At 43.1% G+C, this 23662-nt stretch overlaps 1 protein-coding gene across 2 annotated transcripts; it reads right to left on the bottom strand.

The window, feature by feature from the left end:
* Positions 1 to 443: 443 nt before the first annotated feature.
* zbtb16b (zinc finger and BTB domain containing 16b) lies at positions 444 to 21881 on the bottom strand. Of its 2 annotated transcripts, none has more exons than XM_041046921.1 (7): positions 21732 to 21881; positions 18183 to 19461; positions 15535 to 15632; positions 13093 to 13179; positions 5369 to 5539; positions 4097 to 4264; positions 444 to 3104 (listed from the first exon to the last, which is right to left on the bottom strand). In XM_041046921.1, the coding sequence occupies exons 2-7, from the start codon at positions 19358 to 19360 to the stop codon at positions 2875 to 2877; spliced, it is 1932 nt and encodes a 643-aa protein (XP_040902855.1). In that variant the 5' UTR covers positions 19361 to 19461; positions 21732 to 21881; the 3' UTR covers positions 444 to 2874. The 2 variants fall into 2 exon arrangements, with proteins under 2 accessions (XP_040902855.1, XP_040902856.1); XM_041046922.1 differs by lacking the exon at positions 21732 to 21881 and adding an exon at positions 20713 to 20800.
* Between the last annotated feature and the right edge of the window lie 1781 nt (positions 21882 to 23662).

The raw sequence follows: 23662 nt of genomic DNA, 5'->3' as shown, positions 1-23662 counted from the left end.
TAAACCGTTAAGAGGGATCGGCAGCATTGTCTTTGTCCAGATGATGGGCCGAGCTATAGCAGTGCTGTAAAAGTGAAATGTTCGGGTTGAATTAGTACCTCAGAGGCTGTGGAGAGAGGAGTTTCAGCCAACAGCAGTGATTTTCTGAGGGATGCATGTACCCCGGGGGCAGTTTGTGTTCTACATATGGAAAGAAAATAATAAATATCCATACATTGGGTATACTGCATGTGCAGGAAAGCCTGAATAGCTTCAACAGTAAAGACTAAACGGTTCAGTCAGTTTCGACTTTTATATAAGCAAATGTGTTAAATTCAGTCAATTCAAACGAACACATCTGGAACATGGCGGGTGGTGCTGATGAAGGGGCGAGTTCATCTATACACTAGTTTCACTATTATGCTGCAGACACTGAAAGCAAATGAGACAGGATGCATAAAATAGTAAATCGTTTTATTCTTTTTTTAACCATGCCACTGAACACTGACGCATACAGAGTTGTGCCTGAATCCACACTGAGAAAACACTTTCACACACTGTGTTACAAAGCTGTAATGAAGAGGGATTTTACTGCACACATGGCAAGAAGAACAACCCTGATTGGACACCAGGTCGAGCTTTGATCTGGCCCTGAGGTAGACAGACATTGACATAATCTAAACAATGCTAATCACATCCTTCTAGGACACATCAAATAAAAGGACATCTGCATTATCACAACATAGAAAGATCAAAGAAAAAACCCTTTTCAAACAAAAGTGCTCTATTTCTTTTGGTCCACCGAGGAAATCCATTTATAGTGCATGTTCATGTAGAATAGATACAGTGAATGTGTGTTTTCATGGCACTGAGTGTTGTTGGCTACTTAAGAAGGCATTGGTAATGCCCACAGACGCCAGGATTTGCGAGACGCACTGTTTTCATCCAAAGATCTCAGTCCATTGTCACTTTGAAGGGAACAATTTGAGACAAGCGTGTACTTTTACATTGAAATTGCTTGGAACTTGCATCAGAGTATCAGCCACTATCACAGTATGGTGCTTCCAGTTGCAATGTTCAGACAAAGTGGATCTACATGGCAGTCTATCTTTAATTAAGTAACAATAAACAAACACCCAGAAACAACTACCAATAGCACAGACCCATGTACTCAAGCACATCAATGCGCTACTTATAAAAGAGGCACAAGGGAGGGGTCTTAATCAAATCAGAGACTTATAAAACACACACTTTAAGATGTTTCTCAAATCATACCAAATGTAAACAAATAGCAAATTACTGTAATACAAAAATACAACATGTTTAAATCTATAAGGCCCGTGTTAGGCTCACATAAGGGAATAACATACCATGACAGTTTGTACATTACAGCTACACTACAACTGACAATTACCTGCTCATAGTGATTCGATGTCAGAATTTTCTTTTCATGTTTTGTAAAAAAAAAAAAAAAAAAAACACCTTCTTTTCATGTTTTCTTCAATTTTCTTCTAGAAAATTCTGATTCTGTGATTTTTATAAGACATCTATATATAGTTAATGATAAAAAACTACACATAAAAGCCATGTTGAGGCTCTTCGCATTTTTTACACACTGTTTGACCATTTAACTTATGATGTATTTGTTAGAAAATTAAAACTACTAATGGATGAATAATTTGCAGTAGGTTTAAAACAAACGGTGAAAAGTGAGGAGAGGTAGAGAGCTCACTCTACTAGAAATCATCCCAAGAGACACAGACTGCGTGATGAAAACCAGTACATATTTGGTAACAAATAAACAACATATAAATAGCAAAACCTATTACATTGCAAGAGAAACTCAAATTGTGAGCCAGTTACCTCGAAACAATAACACCCACTGCAAGAAAGACAAGGCAATTAAAGAGATCAAGCTTATGAGGTCAAAACGTGGCAGCCATTCAAGTAAAACATGCAGAAAATAAACAACTCCAAAATAAAAATCCAACAGCAGGAAAAAAAAAAACTGAGAAGTCACAGGAAATTAGGAGAGAAAACGTTGCAAAGTTCAGCCAATCAAGCCTTCGTGGAATTATTTTCAACATCTACTGCACAATCATAGAAGATGACTCAGGTTGCCTGATGGTTTAGCAATCAATCAAAAAGCTCCTGCTACACATACAGGTCAGCAGTCGCAGCCATTGTGGCATTGATTTTAACCACAGTGGATCCATTAGAGATACAGTTATTATCAAAACTGAAAGTGTGTGTGTGTGAGAGAGAGAGAGAAAATGTGTGTCTGTACGTTTGCGTGCACTAGGGCTGAAACAGTTTAGTCGTCAGGAAACTGTCAACAATTTTCATACTCAATTAATGGTTTTTTTTTTTCAGGGAAAGATGCTAAACATTCACCGTTTCCTGCTTCTCAGAATGTGAGAAAAAATCGGATTTATATCATAGTAAACTGAATCTCTTTGGACTGGACTGGAGCTCAGACAAAACTCGTTATTTGAAGATCTCACCTTGTCACTAAAATGTTTTTCAGACTAAACAATTTATTAGTAAAAATAATCAAACTGATAATGAAATTAATCATTATTGGCAGCCCCAGTGTGCGCACAAATTTGTATTTATGCTTGCATGTCTCTGTATTCAGGTTAAAAACCTTTTAACTCCCAGAATGACACCTACCCACAATGCATTTTTCTGTTTAGCCAAAAAGAGTCTTTTTTATTACTTTTTTTTAAACCCATCAAGAAACATTTAATCCTTCAACTTTAAAAATCAGCAACATTGGAGTTCTTGAGGTTTTCACCCAACGGTGTGTGTCTGTGTGTGTGTGTGTCTGCGTGTGTGTGTGTGTGTGTGTTTGTGTGTGTGTGTGTCAGATTGTGCATGGGGTCCAAGTCCTGCTCAGACGTAACAGACGTACAGATAAGTCTTTTCTATCCTCCAGTCCGCCGGCACCTCCTCGGGTTTGTGGCCCTTCATGTGCTTCTGCATGGCGGCCAGGCTCGGGCAGAAGTCCTGGCAGATGGTGCACTGGTACGGAGACGCGCCGTTGTGCGTGCGCAGGTGCTTGATCATAGCTGAGTAGTCTCTGGACCGTTGGTGACACAACTTACACTCAAATGGCTTCTCACCTGAAAAATTCAACAACAGAGCATTAACCTTGTAGACCCCGAGTCAGAGGCCTGCCAGGTGAAACGGGATTCACCTCTATTTCAGTCCACTGTACTTGTTGTGGTATTGTGTGTTGTGTGTGAGTGTGTTTGTGCTCTAGGATTAGACCTATATCAGCTTGCCTTTAGTTTGATATTAGATATCGATCGGTCGGTGTCGTCCACCGCAAATTCGGTTTCTGTCTGACCTCTGTGAGGTAACAGAGGGCAGTCAGTAAAATGTAATGGAAAAAGGAGATTTAACTGGCTGGTACATTCAGAGGATTATATGTAATTGATAGTGTTTCTGTGTAAAATGACTTAATTCAAAGGTTTTCTGTAGGTTTCCTCTTCAGCAGAATAGCGCTGAATGCTGCCGAATCAAAATTTAGTGATTAGGATTTGCTGTATTTAGCCTCTGATTCAATAAAAAATTTTAATGCCCTTTATCATAAACGCTTTTTTTTATATTTGTATTGTTGAAATTCCCATGAAAACAACCCATTTTTTTTACTACTGAGCACTGTAGTTTTACGCAAACAGGTTCATTCATTTTCATCTGAATATTAATACACATATAGTGAGTATTTACAGCAGCAGGACAGTGTATGTGGTTTCATGTCAAAATAAACTACACTGGCTGTGTTCATCATAATGAAGGAACATGTAACCCGAGTGCAACAGTGTGGCTCTTTGATGTGTTTTTAATAGTTTTTGAACAATGGACCTTTGTGGCACAGAGGACTAGGAAATATCAGGCTTTGGCTGGAAGACAATACTTGTTTGTAGGATCAATTCATTGTTGGTTTTTTATGGGATTAATTGAGAGTAAGACGAGGAATATTCATTGTTTTTCATGTCCCTTTCATTTTAAAAATACTGAACTACTTATTCAAAATAAGCCCTATATCAGCAGCACCCGAAGACCCTGCTCTCCTGTATGTCTGAGTGTGTTTCGGTCTCTGAACTCGCACCTGTATGTACACGGTAGTGTGTCTCTAGCTGGTGTTTGAGGCTGAACCTCTTCCCGCAGCCGTTGCACTCATAAGGCTTCTCTCCTGTGTGGATGCGTTTATGGCCCCTCAGCGTGCCGTCGTCTCTGAAGCAGCTCCCGCAGAATTCACACTCAAACGGGTGATCGCCTGAAAACACAGTTGTGTCACAACAGCAGCCACAGCACCAGCACAGCCCATTATCTTGAGAAGCATTAAAGGCTAACTTTATCCTTGCCATGACATGGTATGGCGCAAAAGTAGCTGCATAGGTCAAATAGTCATACAGCCCTTTGTGCACATGCATATCAAGCAGGGAAATAATGTGCTTTCAGACGTTGCTAATGTTATGACATGAGGACACTCCTCTTGGCTGTCTGCTAATAGCTAATAAAAGTCCTCCAGGCATGTGCTGCTCTGTTCTCTATACTGTAGTTAATCTATTTCTCTCCTAGGCTGAGGGTTTGACTCATCTCCAATGACCTATGTGCCTCATTATCTCAGTGTCCACAGCAACAGCCAAGTCAGAGGATACATTGCTCTCCTCATTACAGGCTGATTCTCCCCAATCACCCACCCCACTGCGGAGCAGATGACATTTACAAAATGTTACTTCCAAGCAGAATGGCATACAAACAAGATACGCTGCCATGGCCAAAACTCCCTTCACTTCTGTCTCTTCACATCAATTATGTATTTCTCCTGTCTAGACATCAAGCCGTCCTGACAGCTGGGAGTGTTATTTAAGGTAAAAGAAGAAAGGGGGACATCTTTTCAGTAAATATCTCTCCGTCTCCTGCGGCACTAAGACTCACCCTCGGTAGAACACACAGACAAGTCATTTCCATTTGCTTTTCCTTCAATATTTATTTGGGTTTCCTCTATCATTTTGGGTGAACCACACTAGAACTGACAGCCGTGAATTGCAGAAGCCCAAAGGCTGTCTAAGAACCCAAAATATAAACAGGATGAAATTGCCCAAAATATGCACCGGCCATAACGGTACAGTGCTGTCATCAGAGAGGTGAGTCATCTTATAGAGAAGGAAAAAGGAGGGTGGGAGAGGATGCATGCAAATCGACTAAAACCTCAAAGCCAATAACCTAAGGAAATTAACCCAAATACAAAAATAAATACAGCCATCTTTGTCTCTTTCTCAACATATGCATGCGTTTCGACACCAAATGTTTATGTTTTGTGGCGGCAGATAACACTACAGACAGCGATGACGGTGCCAATCGATCCATGTCTTACCCGTGTGCGATCGCAAGTGTCTTTTGAGGGTAGTGTGGCTGGGGAAGGGGCGCTCACAGTGGCTACAGATGTAGCTGTGCATGCCTGCATGGACCTCCATGTGCTGCTGCAGGGCCTTCTGGGTCTGGAAGCGCTTTGCACACAGCAGACAGAACACCGCCATGTCAGTCCCTGGAGAACGCACAAGACACAGACGCACAGTTATTTCAGTACCATACACAGACAGGGCCTTAAGTGGGGAAACTGGGTCACTTCAACTTTGTGTGAGTCCTCTGAGGGAAAAGCTTCTTTCAAAGTGCAAGTGCCTCTACCTAAACTAACTCCCCTAAAAGCCCAGAGGCACTTTCAACTGTGAGTCTTTATACGTTCTATTTTAAACCATGAAAGTCATTGTTTTCTTTAAGAATTTCCCACACAATGCACAGCATGCCAATCACACAATCAATGGCTCCTTCCTGGTGTGTTAGATGTGTAATTATTCTCTTCATTTCCCATCAGGAGTCAGCTCCAGCCTGTGAAGTCCTCTGTCTCTGTGCTCAAAGAGCGGCTGATAGTAGCTCCACCCTAAATGATGCCTACACTATGCGCTCTGTGCAGAATGTTAAGTAGTGATATCAAGCCATTAAAGGCAGGACTGCAGGAAAAAACACAATCCAGTTTAATCCTGTGTGTGACCTGGCATCTCTTTGGGGCTGCTTTCCTGTTGCACAGAGTGTGGAGAGGAATACAGATAGGGAGTCGCTGGTAGGGTAGTTTAAGTCAAAATGGCTATGTGAAGAAGATCCATTGGCTGTCATACAGTCAACACTTGATCTACAGGCTTTGAATGCCAGAATGGATTTGAGTGCTGGCATACACAGCCTGTAGATCAAGCGTTGACTGTGTGTGTTTGACCGACGCATGCAAATTCATACGTGCCGTAAGACGGAGAGACTGGTTAATCAGCTGCATTGGACATAATGCGCATGTCCTGGAGAGTGAGGCTTTAATGTGAGATTATGAGGTCCTTATTTCTCTGTCTGCTCAGGTTGCAGATCATTTACAATGCTAGCAGGTCCCATTGCTCCTGACTCAGATTCAATCAGACATCTCCAGCGGAGGATCATTAGTAAACAGAGGACTGTGCCAGCACTTCATTGGAATTCAAGTGGGGTTGCTGTGTCGCATTTAAAATGCAGTCTGATGAGGTCCACTAAATCAAATCATTTGTTACTGTTATTGAAGTGCCTTGAGGCAACTGGCAATTAAATTGGAATTAACGCAGGGAAAGGGATACAGCACACTCATACTAAGAGGGAAGAGTGTCAGACACTTGCTTTAGGTTCAATCAAGTTAACAGACAAGCCTTTTCAAAGTAGAAAGAAAAAGAAACAAATCAAGCAAATTCACATTTCAGGGATAAATCAGAAACATTCACTGTGTGCTGTTTACTAATCCACGTATCACAATTTATTCAAAAAAAAGCCAAGACTTCTTTTTTTTTTTTTTAGTCTTAACATTTCACAGATAAGTACAATTTGTCATAGATGCACAAAGCCTCTTCTTTGAAATTATGGCGCCTTTTTTTTTTGGACCTAGTTTTGAAACTTTCCCCCCAAAACGGCTCTAATAGAACTGATCATTCGTAATCATTAACAGAAAGAAGACAGGATGAAAGACATTCCCTGATCTTAACAATCGTGTGCGGGGAGGTGATCCTGTGGAATGAACTGCACCTGTTCAGAGGCTTTATCCTGTGGACTTTTGCACAAAGGTTACACAATGAGGTTCAGGCCCTTATTGACCAAGCCCATTAGTCATAGGCTACTCACACAACTCCTACAATCCCTGTCTTTATGCTGTCGCCTAATGACCAAGGCCCTTTCTCACCCACGGATCACAATATTTTAGTTGAAGACAAAAGACCCTCCATTCCCAACGCCTCTGCACCCTCCCCACTCCCCTTATCCGCTGACCATACAGGAAATCCTTTCACAGCCTAACCAGCTTCACTTTCTGCCTGAGTCATACCTAACTAATGCCAGTTCACTATGCATAGTGCAACAGCGCAGTCCGGATAATGATCTACATAAAAATGGCTAAAGACATTTAAGAAGCACAAAATGCGGTCTCTGCATGACCTGTGATGTGTGGCGCCTCGATTCACTTTAACTAGTTTCCCTGGTAATATTTGCTGCAGCCAGCAGGGGGAGTGCTTTCTGTTCCAATGTGTCCACATTAGTTTAGCTGCAGGCAAAGCAGAGCAAAGCCCTCAACCAGCTGAATAACACATTATCCACCTTGTAGTTGCTTCTTAGCAACTTTAATCATCCTCTCTCTTTATTAACTATCATACATTGTAAATGGCTGTTTCAACGCAGACTGCGTACTTTGTTCTGGTTGCTCTGAAAGTTTAACATTCCAGTTTCTTTGAGGAGGTACCGTTACTCCCTGACAGACTCGGAGACACTCACAGATGTATATCCTGATCCCTCTGTCACCAACAATACTGAAACTTGAGAAAAGGAATTTGACAAATATTCTGTCACAAGAATCTCACTCTTGATCTCGGGTTGACGCACGGTGACAACAGCTCTGGAGTTGTTTTAGATTTTATTCTGCGCAACCGAAGCTGAAAATAAAAATAACAAATAATATCTTGAAGTGTAAACAAAAGCGTTTGGAGGAAAGGAAGTGTTTGTGTGTGTTAGTGGTGGCATTTCGCCTCGCTGTGCTCTGTTAACTTTTCAAACAAAAAGGATTTGCAGTTGTAGAGTTTTCCAGTAAGCTTTGGTAATAAGTGCGGAGGAGCTTCTTTATGAGAGAATAAGCCCTAAAGTTGGCTGTCATTGCCCCCTGCTTTCTCACCCTTAACCAGACAATGGGCCTGGGATTTGGGTTTTAAGGCACAGGATGACCCCCTGACCCTTGGCCCTCAATGGGGTAAATACCATGTAATCAATGGTATTCCTCAAAGGCTGGAGAGTTGACTGAGCATTGTGCTTAGTGGGAGGAAGCTTTAACAGTGGGAATAATGATTTACTAAGCAATTCTGCTATGAGGCAGAAAATAAAAACATTTTACTGTGTGCATTATATTACAGAGCTGCTTGTCTAATGCACAATTAGGTTTGTAATTCAGGACGGTTTGAGGTTGTTATGCCATTTCAGCATATCTCCACTAAGGCGATGTGTATGCTCATGTGATTTAACATGGTCTGCCTTCATACATCTGCCACTTATTCAGTCCAACTGAGGTGGGAGCCAGCCAGGCTCTCACGCTGCCTAAGAAACAAAACCATGTGTCTAGGCAACCAGATAGGATCATGGTCCTTGTTGGGGTGAAGTGTTCAAGCTAATCCCTTCATTCACAAATAAGCGCAGCCTGTTTCTTTTCAAGCGGCAAACAAAAGTTTTCCCACCCTGAGAATCTGGGAGTAAACCCACTGCAAATTGAACAAGAGATCGTATTCAGTGACGCCCGCAAATCTGTATAACTTCTTCTGTGTTAATCTTAACTCCAGTGTCCGCTGCCCACCAGTTACACTGATTGATTTGTGGATAATTTTTACTTTATACTTTAAACAAAAACATCTCATTCTCACAGCTGTTTTGCAAACAATTTGCCCCTATTTTAACAAATACCTGCAGAATTTGATCTCTTAAGGTATTTATTTCGGTTAATAGTGAATGACAGCCAAGGCGAAGCTAAACAAATCCCCTGCTGCCATCAAAAAGGACAAGGAATTTCACACAGATTTCACAATTTACACTGTTACATCATGGCTGATCATGTCCATCAGCTAGATTATGCAATGTGGAGAAACTATAAACTATTTCCTAAGGCCCTGCTCAGTGTATATACAGTGTCTGCCTGCTGGCTCACTGCTATCACCCAGTTAAACATACACAGGCATGCAGGCTACGTTATGTGCTAGACCTCACATGACCCTGTGCATGCAGTGGTATGAATGCAGACAGCTCCCAGTAGATGCGGCGGCTCGGGACGCACATACACAAACGCTGCGGTACCTTAAACAACCCCGGGCGCTCATCAGTAGACTGCTAATCTACCCGAGTGAGGAACAACCGACTCAATAATTAATGCAACAAGAGATACGTTGCTCGTGTTTAACCACCATTCCATGGAGCGGTTCACTGAGGTCACACACTCGTTTTAATTCGCCTCGATTCCTGGAATGTTTACAATATTTTCTCTATCTAATGTATTTCACCGTACATGAAATGACAGGGCAGACCAAGGCTTTGTGTATCATGTCAGTCAGTGCAAATAAATACTGGGGATACAATGGCCAAACAGAACACAGTTCAATCCAGTTTAAGGCTTGTATGCATTACAACTGGGTATTAACAAGAGGGTGCAATATGATGACGGACACCCAATTAGGCGAGCTAAAAGGTTTGCATTAAAAGGGCATTATTATAAAGCCTGGCTGTATCTGAATGGACTATAGGACTGTTTAATTAGGGCTCGGACAGAAGGTAATATTATTCACTTGATGAGGCAGCCTGTAATGTGTGGAAACAGTGCAGCTGCTGTGAGTACACAAAGGCAGCTCTCTTATGGCCTTTGCCTTCAAGGCAAGGTGGCAAAATGGTCAGCCAGTACGGTCTGAAGGATATACAGTCAATTTCGGTGCGTGCTGCAGATAAGCTACAGTCTTGGGTTTCCCAATATTGAAAGCTTGGTGCCCCAGAGCCTTGACTTGCTCTGATGAAACAAACCCCTTTGTTGTGAGAGCAATTCGGAGACGGATCCATTCTTTTATTTTGGGCACTGACAAGTAGGTCAGAGGAGACTATGACAGTGCTGTGGTGAGGAGTAAACAGCAGCACATGATGTTGTTTTCCTCTCAGTCCTGGCATCCAACACCAGCAGCAATCCTCTTGCCCTCAGGAAGTCCTCACATACCCCCTACCCCCGTCCCTTCCCACAGTCCACCACCCCACCCCTCCTCCCTCCTCTCTTTGATCTCTAACTTCAGCAACCCACGGCCATTCACCTCTGACATATCAAAATGGCTAAAGAGACTCTCACTGTAAACTGGTCTTGCAGCCAGTGTTGCCAAATTGCTTCAGAGTAAGGTCTCCCAAAAGTAGTATTATTTCCCCTCCAGAGGAGGTGGACAGCAGTGTTGCAGCTGTTGAGGTCTGACAAGTGTTAATCTGCTAAGAGGAAACTCATTTGGCTCACTGGTTATGCCACATGGCAAATTAAAGCCGTGGCTGCACCATCAGCCCTGCACACTGAAAAGATCATGTGCGTAATGTGGGAGAACTGAAATCCAGGTGATATTTATTAAATGTAAACGTTTCCACTGAGTTGGAGCAATGTCACAATTTCCCCACATAACCTCCCCACAGCTGATTAAATTACCTGAAGCTCGTGCCATTGGCCGTGAGGGCTACAATAAGAGTCCGTAAAAAGGGTCATGCGTCACAGCAGACCCAGCTGAGATCATGACAAAATGAGAGAGTAATGCCCTCCTGTACCCTGCTCCGGATACAGTGCCAAGCTGAAACCGAGCTCTGGATGTTTACAACTCGGGGAGATGAGGGTAGAAACTTCTGGGCATCGTTAACACCCCCTCCATGTCCACATCCATTAACTATTCATACTGTGTGTGCCACCTGGAGTTACAGTTACATGCCAGTGCTCCTGAGAGGGTTATCACCTTTCTCTGACAGTAGCAGAAAAGGTGTGGATTCAGACACTGTCGGGCATATGTACCGTCTGACAGCCATACCGCTGTTTTTCACTGTTACATGTGTTGTTCATTCTTTCTCACTTCAAATCAAGATAATATTCAGGAGTAGTGAGCCACTTCACTACAGAGGCATACTTACAGGACAAAGACTTTATAGATTGTGAATAATGATTTTATCAGTCGCAATAAACTAGTTATCAGTGCTTTAAAGACTAGGATTAAGCTGTTGATAATAAAACCTGCCAGGTTGTGGGTTTATGTTTAACTCACTGATCATGTGAGTTGATGTTTATCTCAAATTTATCTTAAAAACTATAGAAGAAAAAAAAACTGCAGAACAATCAATCTGCCAGTTTATCTTCTTGAGTCATCACTTGGTTTCTAAAATGTCCGAAGAATAGTAAAAAATGTTCCTCATTATTTCCCAGAGGTCAAGGCGGCATCCTCATATCGCTTGGTTTGTTTAACCAGCAGTCTAAAAACCTAAAAATAATCATTTTACTGTAACAAATGTTGACATCAGAGAATCTAGAAGCACATTTTTGGTGTTTTTGATTAATGTAAATTACGTAAAGGATTAATCTATTATCAAAATGGTTGGTTCATTTTCTGTTGACTAATCAATTAATCAACTAATTGTTCCAGCTAAAGCAACCAGCTTTAAGCTATAAATAATATTTTACGTCATTAAAGGGTTTATTTATTCAGGGTTTTTTTTTTTAAGCTTTCTTTCAGAAGGTGTCAGGGATCAAACAATTCATGGGAGAGTTCCTTCTTAATTTATCAAAGAGCTAAAAATACAAAGCAAACCATTGTGGCAGAGGATATACACCACCAAAAAAAAAAGTTAGGTAGGCACACAACCTAGCAGCTAGAGAATTTCCTTATATTTATTTATTTTAATTTATGAATTACTGTTTCATTGAAGCATGCTGTTTTAAATGAGCTTACGTGGTGCGAATTAGCATTTTACATACAGGATTAAATGTTTTATGTATCTTCTGGTCAAATCTGTGTTCTCCCCTGGGACAATAAATTTAAGTTGAAATCGGTAAAGCATTACTTAATAATTCATTAACCATTAATAAAGTCATTACTTAGCCTCAGTTATAAAGTGGTACTAGAAGTAATCACAACACTCCTGAATCTGAAAATAATACTCTTAGACATACAAATACCAGTTTACTGTTCATTGGCCTTCAATTGATTTTAGGATTTCTTTTCATCTGTAATACGCTTGGCTGTCCTTGTTTTTGTGCATCGTCTTGTTTTAACTCCTTCCTTCCTTCCCCTTCTTTCTGTAAAGCACTTTGTGATTGTCTGTTTTTAAAAAAGTGCGACGCTGCTTAGTTTCTTTGCTTGCTTGGTGCTAATAACGCAGAATGGTGGGAGTTTTAAGAATCGATTTTAAAAGATAAAAATGACTTTAGCTCCTCAGGCAGGGTGTTCCAAACTCTAAGAGCCCAGATTGTAAATCACATGTCACCATCCAGGTTTATGCAGTCATTTAGCCAAAAAAAAAAAAAAAAAAAAAAACACAAAAAAAACTGTTACTGGCAGGAAAATACTAGACAAGAAAGAATTGTAATTCAAACATTTTCTTAATTTGAGAATACTAGGAGCAGGAAAAGTTGCTCGTCCTGTTGTGGAGTGTGTGAGTGTAAGGTAAATAACTCCACACTCAGGCAGCCGGTGAGGATAGTATGTCTGCGACGCTGTAGTGCTGGTGCTGTAAAGTTACGGTTGTAGCGAAGTGGCATGCAGTGGGTCTGGAAGCCAAGAGATATTAGTGGGTGACATGCGAGAGGGCCTCCCACCTCTGCGTTGATAAATTATGGAGCATAATGACAGGAACAGTTTAACCCAGCCAGCATGACAAGCAAGTTTAGACCCATGATCACAAGTCCTGTAGTCACGGCTTACTCGGCAGCTCGATGCATGCTGCCCAGGTTAAACGTAATATGTGTGTGTGTGTGTGTGTGGGGAGTGTCAGTGCGTGCGCACGTTTGTAAAGTACCTGTGTGTGTTTGCCTGTGGGCTTCCAGAGCATCCTCTGAGGAGAATGTTGCTCCACACTGATCACACACCAGCGCCTCTGCGGGAGCTGTAGATAAAATCAAATTTATGAGAGTGTAAAAATTGTATGATATGTAATATAAATAATTGTAGAGTAAGTTAATTTAGTATTTAAAGAGAACTGTGGAAGAAGCAATGAGAGAGGAACAAAGGCGCCCTGTGAGTCACCAAAGAAGCTCGCTTGTCACACACTTGTGCTTTTCAGGTGTTAACACAAGGAAGCAAACGCGCAAAGTACAATGGAGCAGAGGAAAGCGCCATAAAAACACAACTCAGGACAAACAAAAGCACCAGACAGGGTGCAACGGCCCTTCTTCTTGACAAAAAAGAGCCAGCTGAAGAGTTTTATTTACCGTGCCCTGTTATCAGTCTCTGAACAGCGAGCAGACTGTCTGCCTGAGAGGCCACAGAAGGACTGGGTGTTCTCTCTACAGCAGACGCTTCCCGCCTGCGGCACATCCCTTTATCAAAAAAACACTTCAGAGTCAACACCCCAAATCCCATCGCATACACTGTAACTACAGTTCCCAGTTCACCTTTGGAATGCCCTTGTCTATTCTGATGAAGACATGAAAGAGACAAGTATGCATACTGCTTGCAGAAACATCCAATCCTTGTTCTGCACTCACCTCACACCTGCACAGACAGACACATAGGACAGATATGCACGCACACACACACACACACACACACACACACACACACACACACACACACACAAGCACGCACACACACTCACACACAGACACAGCTGTTTGGATGTGGGTTGGCTCTCACAGAGATGTAAATCGGTTGCAGATCCATACTGGCCCAGGGCTCATTCACTGATCTATTTTCTGCTCAGCTGGCTTTAAATGAAGTTAAAATGACTCATTAAAACACCCACAAGCTTTGGGAACTCTGAGCGCTACAGCCTAAATGTGGTCCTCTTTCAACTCTTACGATGCCTCTATACACAGACACTGTGCCACTGTTCCCAGTGCTGCACACAAATAACAAAAAAGCCCCAATCTGCTCATTTCTAAAAACAATTTTTGAAAACAAACTGTTACAGTTTTGGATTGGAGCGTTTTGTTTCGCAGCACAAAAATAAAACTTGGTTTGAGAGTAGTCTTGAATAGTAGTAACACTGGAGCAGTGTTGTAGATCCTGATGTTGTGTGACGCTGTCCAGTGTGGTGTGTTGTGTTGTGTGAGATTGTGTGATAAGGGAAGAAGAGAACATAGTGCATTGTCTTGTGCAGTCAAAGGCACGGAGTGTGCTCTCATCCATAAACCATCAAACTGTCTCCAGACGCGGCTGCAATCGTCCTCCATCAAAACACTTTGTCTGGCATACCAAAATAAGAGCCAGCATCGAGCTGAATACCAAATCAGCCCATTAGAGCAGTGGAGCACTCGCTCCTTAGCAACCAGCGGGATCTAAGGCTGCTATACCAAAATACACAGTGACAAAGAAATGAGATCCACATCTCTCTTTTTTTTTTTTTTTTGTAGTATTATGGGTTGACACATTGAGATGGCTAGAGTTTATGCAAAAATTCAAATTAGGTTAAAGGTGCTGCTGTTGTGGATGTCACTGCGAATTGAAAATCAAAGCGCGTTGTCGAGGTCTGCGAGCAACGCAAGACAATACGTGTGTTTAGGGTTGTGCAGAGGGTACAGACGAGGAAAAAACAAAAAAGGGACGACTCAGGTGAAGTTTAAAGAAGCAGATTCCCTCTCATCTGTCAGCAGTATGTCATTCCCGAACAAGGGACCTCGCCTTGTCTATACACATATTCCAGTTGAGGTTTCTGTTTTAGTTTCATTTTTAGTCCCTGATCCACCCCCACCCCCCCCTCCCTCACCCCCCCCACCCCGCTGCTCCTCTTTCTCTATTTTGGATAAAGTAGCTGGGAGAGCAGTCAGGTCTGATTAAGTCTGCATTTGGGTACAGTGTGTTCCTGGACACACATCTGCGAGCGAGCCATCACACACGCTTCGGAACACTGGCAGAACACCCAGGCCTGCCGGCAGCTGATGATGTCATCACTCAGAAGGGGCAGAGCTGGCGAGCCGCCAGAGTCTCCGAAAAAACACAGAAACGATTCAAACGGAGAGAGACTAGAGAGAAAGACGGGGAGGAGAGGAGAGGAGAGGGAGGGAAGAGGTACACAGACCTAAGCGTGGAAAAGAAAGCATGATCCAAGTATTCGGAGCAGCACTAACCGGTGGGAGGAGGGGAGAGAGGGCAGGGAGGGAGAGAGGGGAGGGAGGGGAGAGAGGGCAGGGAGGGAGGGGAGGGGTTGTAGTATGAACAGGTGCATTTGAAAGGCCGCACTATCGAGAGGCTTCATAAGCACTGAATACTGTGAGATGAGAGTGTGAGAGTTACTAAGTACCTGTGTGAGACAGCATGTGCATCCTTAGCCGCATGCTGTCCTGGAAGTGTTTGCCACAGTATTCGCAGCCGTGGCCCTTCTCCTCGTTATGCAGCCTCCTGTGGAAAGACAAACACTAATGTGAGTGTGTTAACAGGGACGAGAACAGAGCGAGGAACGCACTCGTGATAATAAAAGTATCTCGTTCCTGCGCCTTTTCTGTAAGGTCTCCCAAACCCAAGAAGAACCATTGTCCTCGTAACAAGAGGAGCATGTTTTAATTCCGGCAAGAATCCCTCACTGAATGCAGCATCATTAGTGTAAGAGGCCCTTGGAGTTGTGAATCACAACGCATGAATGCTAAAAGAACACAGACAATAGGATATCTGGCTAATTTCAGAGTACAGACATACGCGTGCCTCCACCCGCCAGCACTGCAAGACACTGGGCACGCACACAAACACCACACACACACACACACACACACACACACTAAGTACATGCACACAAACTCACATCCCGACATAACATGCGCACACATGCACTGCAACTGCAATGAAAAGGAGAAAAGAAGATGATTCGCTGAAGCTCTGCCGGCAGCAAAACCTATCATATCATATCACACACATCCAAGCATGCCAGGCATCTGTACTGTTATCCTTATATCACCCCGCTAACAGCAGAGCAAACGGCCTAAAAAGAGTGCACGCTTAAACACACTCTGTGGTCAAAATAATTGAGTCCTGAGATGTAATTTAGCACACATCAACATTTATATACTACGGAAAAGGAAGAATTTTGGAGCTACATATTCAGAGCGCTGACAGTTTTTCAGTGTTTTACTGGAAGTTTGAAGATCTGACCGACTTTTAATGTTAATTTAAAAAAAAACAAGCATTTATTTTGGCAGTCTTTGTTGTGAACCATGATAAATACATTTCTCTTTTTCTTTTTCATACAGAATGTCCTTGCAGCCTAGAGGTTTAAGGCGCCGACCACGTGAACACAACGCTCCCAGTTCAAGTCTAGGTGAGGAAGTTTGTTGCATTTCGTTCTCCATCTCACTCTCTCCCTTCATTTCCTGTCTCCTGTCTAATATAATGAAAATATAAATTGCCCCAAAAATAATTAAAAAGGCAAAAACGCCCCAAAAAAGATGGTACTTTAATTCCTAAAAATGATACAATCACAATAATTAAAATTAATTAATTTAAAGATACTGAAAAAAAAAATCAGTTTTCAAACATAAAATAGCTCAATAATTAGATTTCAGTAACTTTTAAAAATGACCTGAAATAGGCAAAAAAAAAAAAAAGTGCATATGTCTAATTATGGAACTATATTTCTCTACTTTTCCTTTATTCTACTAGGACTCTTTCAGCAACAACTGAAGAACTGGTCTGTTTAATTTCTGTGGTTTTTCATACTGAAACTGTGCCAGGAGATACTTCTTTAGTGTCAATCTGCAGACCAGGTGTATGCTCAGTGACCTGGTTACAGACCTGCAGCAACTTCATTACATCCTCAAGCAGCGCCACCAATGCAACTCCTTCAACCTGCAGACATCCTGCCTGTCTCCATGAGTAAGCAACGCGCATCGCTAAATATCCCACAGGATGCTCTGTTTCACCGGGCGGTTTCAACACGACTCTAAAGTGGCACGAGGCTGAAATGTCAGCCACAGGCGCGGACGGGGGGAAAGGCTGTGATCCTAATCATGGGTTAGCTGCATATTAGGACTTCGGACTCACACACACAGTCTTGTTTCTAATGACCGGTGATGAGTCAAACAATGCCAAGCACGCACAGTTAGAAACATCTGCAATCAAGTTAATCAGAGTTGTCATTGAGATAGTTGGTAAGTTTTTTTTTTTGTGTACAATGACAGAATACAAACTGACAAGCTCATAAATAAAGGAGAAACAAAGAAAAAAAAAAAACAACACAGAGCGAATCGAGAAGCACAAGTTATCCATCATCTAGCTGAAGCGTCCAGCCTGGTCCCCGCTGAGAGGCTCCTCTGTGCTGATGCAAAGGAATGCATATCAAATAGCCTGGGAGACAGCCTGTTGTGTGAGGCACACGTCTGCACAAATAATCAAACAGAATTTTAAAAAAACAAGGCTTTGTAAATAAGAGCGTTAAAAGACACCAAGGCCTCTTTATATCAAATCCCTCACAAAGAGCCGATTCAAAACATCCCGACACATCTCACTGTTAAGACATGAGTGCAGGTGTCCCCGAGAATAAATTAACATATTTGCTGTTGCGCCTTCCAGCTTTTAACTCTCATAGTATTTTCACATGTTGAAGGAAAAAAAAAATCCCAAAGATCAAGAAACAGTTCAGGAGACACGTGTCCAGTGCTTTTCTCAACGGCATAATCAGCTACTCCGCTTACGTTCATCGTAACGCACACGTACACCTGCAGATCCCTCACATCTTTTATTAGATGTAACACACGGTTGTCAGTAAAAATGTGGAACAGGGTGTTTTTCTTTTTTTTCCCCCTCCAACCAACTGTCACAGACTAAAACGATGACCTCTTTCTTTTGGCGTTAAGAACTGAAACTTCGATTTTGGACCCCAGTTTGAAACTTTAAGAGACTAAAATAAAACGTAATGCTGCAGGAAAGTGTAAAAAAAAAAAAGTGGTGTTGAGAGGTTACCTGTGCTGCTCCATGGCCTGCCTGCTGTGCAGCTGAAGCCCACATTCACCACAACACTGCTGGCCTTGAGCCTGGCCCTCGTGCCTCATCCCTGCTGCAAACTGGCCCAGCCTGCTGAGGAGCTCTCTGTGCAGCAAGCCTTGGTGCAGCAGACCACTGTAGGCCCTCGGGTCCAGCGGCACGCCCAGGGACGGGGCCACTGAAACGGACACTGGCAGCATCCCCTCCCCTGTGTGGTTGGAGGGCACAGAGTATATGGAGGCCAGATGTTTCTCAGCGATCCCGGGGAAACAGTCAAGGGAATTTCCCACCACTTGTCCTCCGTCTTCGGGGCCTGTGTGCAGCTCTCGAGCACTGGTGATCACACTGCTTCTCAGGGGCGTCCCCGGGCCCTCGTCTCTGGGCTGGTCTGACATACAACTTCCCTCCCCAGCGCTGGAGGACCTGCCCTCGCAGCTGTTGGCTTCATCCACCTGCATGCTCTCTGATTTTATACTTCTCACAGGATCCAGAGATGGGGTCTGGGATAACTCTGCGCTGTGTTGCCGAGGCTGCTGGGAGCTCTCCATGTCAACCTCCGTGTCCGGCTTGGGGCTCGACTCAGGAGCAACCTCGGGCTCTGGACCAGGAGAGCTCCTCTCCGTCATGTGGTACAGTGCCAGGTGGTGTAGAGCGGTGGGGGTGGTGCGGTTGGGTCCATCCTGTATGGAATGCTTCTTGGACATCAACATGTGCCGCCAATGCCTGGCCCTGCTGTGGTCACTGTGGTCTCCGGAGCTGTGATTCCTCACCGCCACCTCCTCGCTCTCCTCGGCCTGGATGGTCTCCAGCACCTTCAGGCACTGCTCCTCCAGGTACTCGATCTCCAGGATCTCAGCGGCGTACAGCAAGTCATCCAGGTCCTCGGCTGTGGCCTGGAGGGACGCGGTGTAGGCGTACTCCAGGATCTGCTGGAAGGTCTTGGGGGACAGGAAGTCCAGGGCGTAGCGCAGGCTGCTGCGGTGGAACAAGATCTCGAACATTTTGCTGGTGCAGGCCAGGACGGTGCGGTGCGCCGGGAACTCCTGGCCGTCCACTGTGATGATGACATCACACAAGGTGCCGGTCAGGCGCATCTGATTGGCCCGCTGCAGAAGCGTGCTGGGGTGAGTGGGATTGTGGAGCTGGAGCACACCCATGTTTGTCAGACCCGTATCCACTCGGACCTTTGCTGAGCCCACGCATGAGGTGTGGCTGTCCTGCCTGCTTCACTTGCCTTCAGCTGGTTGTAGGTCTGTGGCTGGAGTGTAGGGGGAGGGTAGAGGATCATTAGCGCCTGTCTCACTTACAATGTGAAGCAAAAGACAGTTAATTATACTCCAGTCTACACTTTCATCCATGCACAATCAATAGGAATGTTTTTCTTTTTTTTTTTTAATTTTTTATAATATGGATCAAAAAAATAACAAATTAAATATACTCTGTGAAATACAAACTCCCTCTTCGTCATTTCAGGGTTTTTTTTATTTTTATTTCATGCACCCAACATGTTTATTTATTTTAATTAAGATCCAAAGGCAGACAACAGGTCGATAAGCGCAAAGTAACAGTTTCCATTGGAGGTGATTAGTCTGAGGTCTGGTTGAGAGCGGTCACGTCGCTGTAATAACGTCTGCATACTGAGAGGTGACGGTTCAATTTATCAAGCTCCTAACACACACACACACACACACACACGCACACACACACACACGTCCTCAACAGGTAGGCCTGCTGTTAACAAACGCCTCGAAGGGCTGATTAGTTCATTTAGGCTGCGCACGTTCGTGATTAGATGTGTTAAAGACAATTAAGCCACTCTGCTAAAAAACAAAATCCCTAAATAAGTTATAAAACTATCCGGCTGATGGAAGCGTGAAAATGAAGCGCGCCCTGGCACCGCTACAAAATTCCCACCCCCCCACGCTCCATTTAAATACCTGAATGACCGTCTGGGGGGATGATTAAGCTCTGTGTGATGTTTGGTTTTGTCCGACCCACTCAGCAGCAGCGCGAGTGATGCTGACAGGCGGCATCCTCAACTAACCGCAACATCGGAGCGCATCAGGTGCAGACGCGCAAATCCACCTTCATTATCCCCAATAACACGTTGCGACAAATGAACCCTCGCCACGCGCGTATTTACGGTCTGCACGGTGTTGGAGGGAGCGCGTGCTGTCCTAAAATAAAAGCCCCAAATTTGTCTAAAATAGTCCTTTGGTCTCACGGTGAACTGAACAGTCTGCGATCCAGTCTGAGCGTAATCAAGTTTGTATAAAAAAAAAAAAATCCTAAATCTGGCTGCGGGTGAACTTCGGTCGATTTCCACATGTCTGCTTTCAGGCGAAATGACAAATAAAAAAAAACCAAAAAAAATTCGCCTCTAAACTGGCGTCATTTAACGTGAATTATTGAAATGAGTCTGAGACTGAGCAGAAGTTCATCGGAGCAGAATCACCTGAGTGAAACGAGCAGCAGGAATAATAAAAGTGGCGACTGTCACTGTCCTTACCTCTGTCTCCTAACGTCCTCCGCCGATTATCCAGGCAACATCATGCTTAGACATTTCACAGTACCCGCTCCAAACTCAGTCCTGCTCCAAGTAAGCAAATCATCACCCAGCCACGACAGTCAAAGCAGCGGGGGGAAGAAACGCGACTTCCGAGCGCAGCTTTCAAAATAAAACACCACGTGTTTCAGTGTTTAACAGGAGAGAATGAGGCGCGACTATGATCTATGTTGTTAAGATTCACGAGAAGGAAATGAAACGATTTACTGATGAGATGTACAGTTAGTTAAAAAATTATGGTGCAACCAAACTTTAAAATTTATGATAAAGCATTTTGAAAACAATTTGCTACCATTCATTGTGCCTGCATATGGCCACGTACAGTTGTATTTTTTTTTCTTTTTAAGTGAAAGGTAAATACAACTCTGAAACAACAGACTTCAACAATCAGCCTTCTTCAAATTTTACTTTTTTGTTTCATGGACATAAAAACCAGAAATAATTAAACAGCAAGTGTGGAATGTTAAAAAGTTTGGAAACTAATGAGTCAGCACTTAGTAACCCCCCTTTGGCCACTGTTAACCATTTGGGGTGGGAATGGTCTACTTTGGGGTTGTGTAGCAGCCCACAGGACAGGGATATGGGGAAGAATGGATTTATCTATTTAATTCTTTTTACTTTAAAATTATGTAACTAAAGATGTAATCTGTCCAGGGGTTTGCATTCAGCTGTATACTGTTGCTACTTTAAACACGTGTGACACTTTTGTAATGCAGAATTTTTAGTTGTAATGGCGTGTTTTTAAATCATGGTATTATTAATTCCTTCTAAACGAACAACCTGAATAATTTCCTTCCATTACAGAGGAATTAAACTCCCTCCAATGCCCAGAAAACCCCCGAGACTTTACCTCAGTGGTAGCTACAGCTCTGGATGCAAATGAGTACTTCTATACAACCCACATTCTGACACGGCCCCTGTTACGCTGAAAGGTCAATCACTCATCCGCTGTTCATTCCTACCCTTTTATTTTGAAGGCCACATCGCCTCACTTCCTGTATCGTCCTTGCTGCCTGCTGCTGACTTGACTGGCTGCAAACATCACCGGGGAGACGTCACGGCTCTGAATGATCGCCCTCTGCTCCTCGTCTCTCCATCAAGGCTGCAATCAGAGACATCTACAGGGCATCCGGACTGCTAACAGGTTATACGGGGTGAGGACCAGTTTGCTGCCCTGAAATGAGAAGCACACACTGATTAATGCAGCGGGAGGGACACACACACACATTAAAACCAGTTTGTGTTTAACAGGACACTCGAGTGGGGGGACACAAAAAAAAAAATAAAAAAAAAAATGAAGTGGGTGAGAGGGGACGGTCGGTCAGTGCTGTGGCTGAAACAGGATGCCGTGCCGGGTCAGTGCTGGCCGCAGTGGTTGTTGACACTTTGTTGACACAGCACCGGTTTGCGGGTTCATGTCACGTTAGAGGTACTGAGAGGCGGAATGCCACAGCTGAAAATATCAAGCCCTCACTGGTACATAGTATTTTGACATCCCAGCCTGGAAGTATTAACTTTACTCCTACACAAACACGCATTATGTAACACGTGTTTACTTGCTCCCCATCTTTCTGAACAAGTAGCCCGAGGAATTTCCAGCCCCAACGCAACCTGTTTTTCACTGTAACCTTTCTGTAAATAGTCCTGTGTGTCCATGACATGGCGAAAACAAAACGGGGAATCCAAAAACGGGCGTTTACCGCCATCTAGTGTCCAAAATATGTCACTGCATGCTCTGAATCTGAGTTAAAAGTAAAAAAAATAAATAAAAAAGAAAGGGTTAAAGTAATTGAATCTAATGACAAAATGGGCCAGGACAAAATTAGATTTGGAAACCATTTTTTTTTATTTTGTAAATGGGTTAGCACTCAGACTGTACACAACAGATATTTTCTGAGTTTGACCCATTAAAATCAAAAGGAGCGTCCAGAGACGAGGGAGCAAGGTGGTCTGGTAACAGCAGTGGAGTACAAGGGGAGTAAAGCTTGTTTTGTTTTTTTTGTTCTTGTAAACCCCAAATCTGTGTTCAGTTCTCGCGACGTTACCTCTGTTATCTAAAGCTTTTTTTTTAAAAAAAAAAGTTTGATCTTCTGTTCCAGGGGGACCACCCTGCTTCCCGCCAGTGGAATCCTGAACTTGTCAAGCGGTCGCTCACGGTGAGTGATTTTTGTACAAAAAGACAAAAACTTTAAAAAACAAAAAACAAAAACAAAAACAAAAGAAGAAAAAAAAGAAAAGAAATTCAAAGACCACATTACAGAACACTTGAATAACAACTGGGGGAGAGAAATAAGAACAATGTGTATTTATGCCAGAACAAGCCCCAAAGGTAACACTCATTAAATCAATATGAGAGCTATTTGCCCCAAACAAACACGGGCACGTCTATCTGCCTTGTAGTTATACGTTATAAAGTACTGACTGAATTCATGCCGAGGCTCAAAACACCTTCCTTCACTATAGCTGGCAATATATAGTGCTGTGACCAGAGACGGACAGATTTTATACACTACATGTGTTATAATGACCACATTAGTCCATTTATCATACTTTTCTTCTAATAATACCATATATTAAAATAAAAAGAATAGGCTAAATCTCTCACGACAAAGCTATGCAGATTATCATAGAAACTGATGACAAGACAGTCTACTGACACACAGGCACAGTGCACAAGCTTGCAGGCAGGAATGGAAAAGAAATCTTTGTAGTTTTTAAATAGTACAAAAATGCTTTTGAGAGAGTTTATTATTTTTTGCTTCAAAAGCACAACTTGGAGTACGAAGCCAGACCTTTGATCTGCTTTAATGTGTGGAAGGAATGATCGCAATCGTAGCTGTTGCCCCCCAAACAAATACGTGGCGTATATTTAGCTCAAGATCATAAGACATTC

This window comes from Toxotes jaculatrix, chromosome 9 (assembly GCF_017976425.1).
Source record: "Toxotes jaculatrix isolate fToxJac2 chromosome 9, fToxJac2.pri, whole genome shotgun sequence".
In the NCBI taxonomy this organism is placed as follows: Eukaryota; Metazoa; Chordata; class Actinopteri; family Toxotidae; genus Toxotes; species Toxotes jaculatrix.
This window is presented reverse-complemented; position numbering and strand designations above follow the sequence as displayed.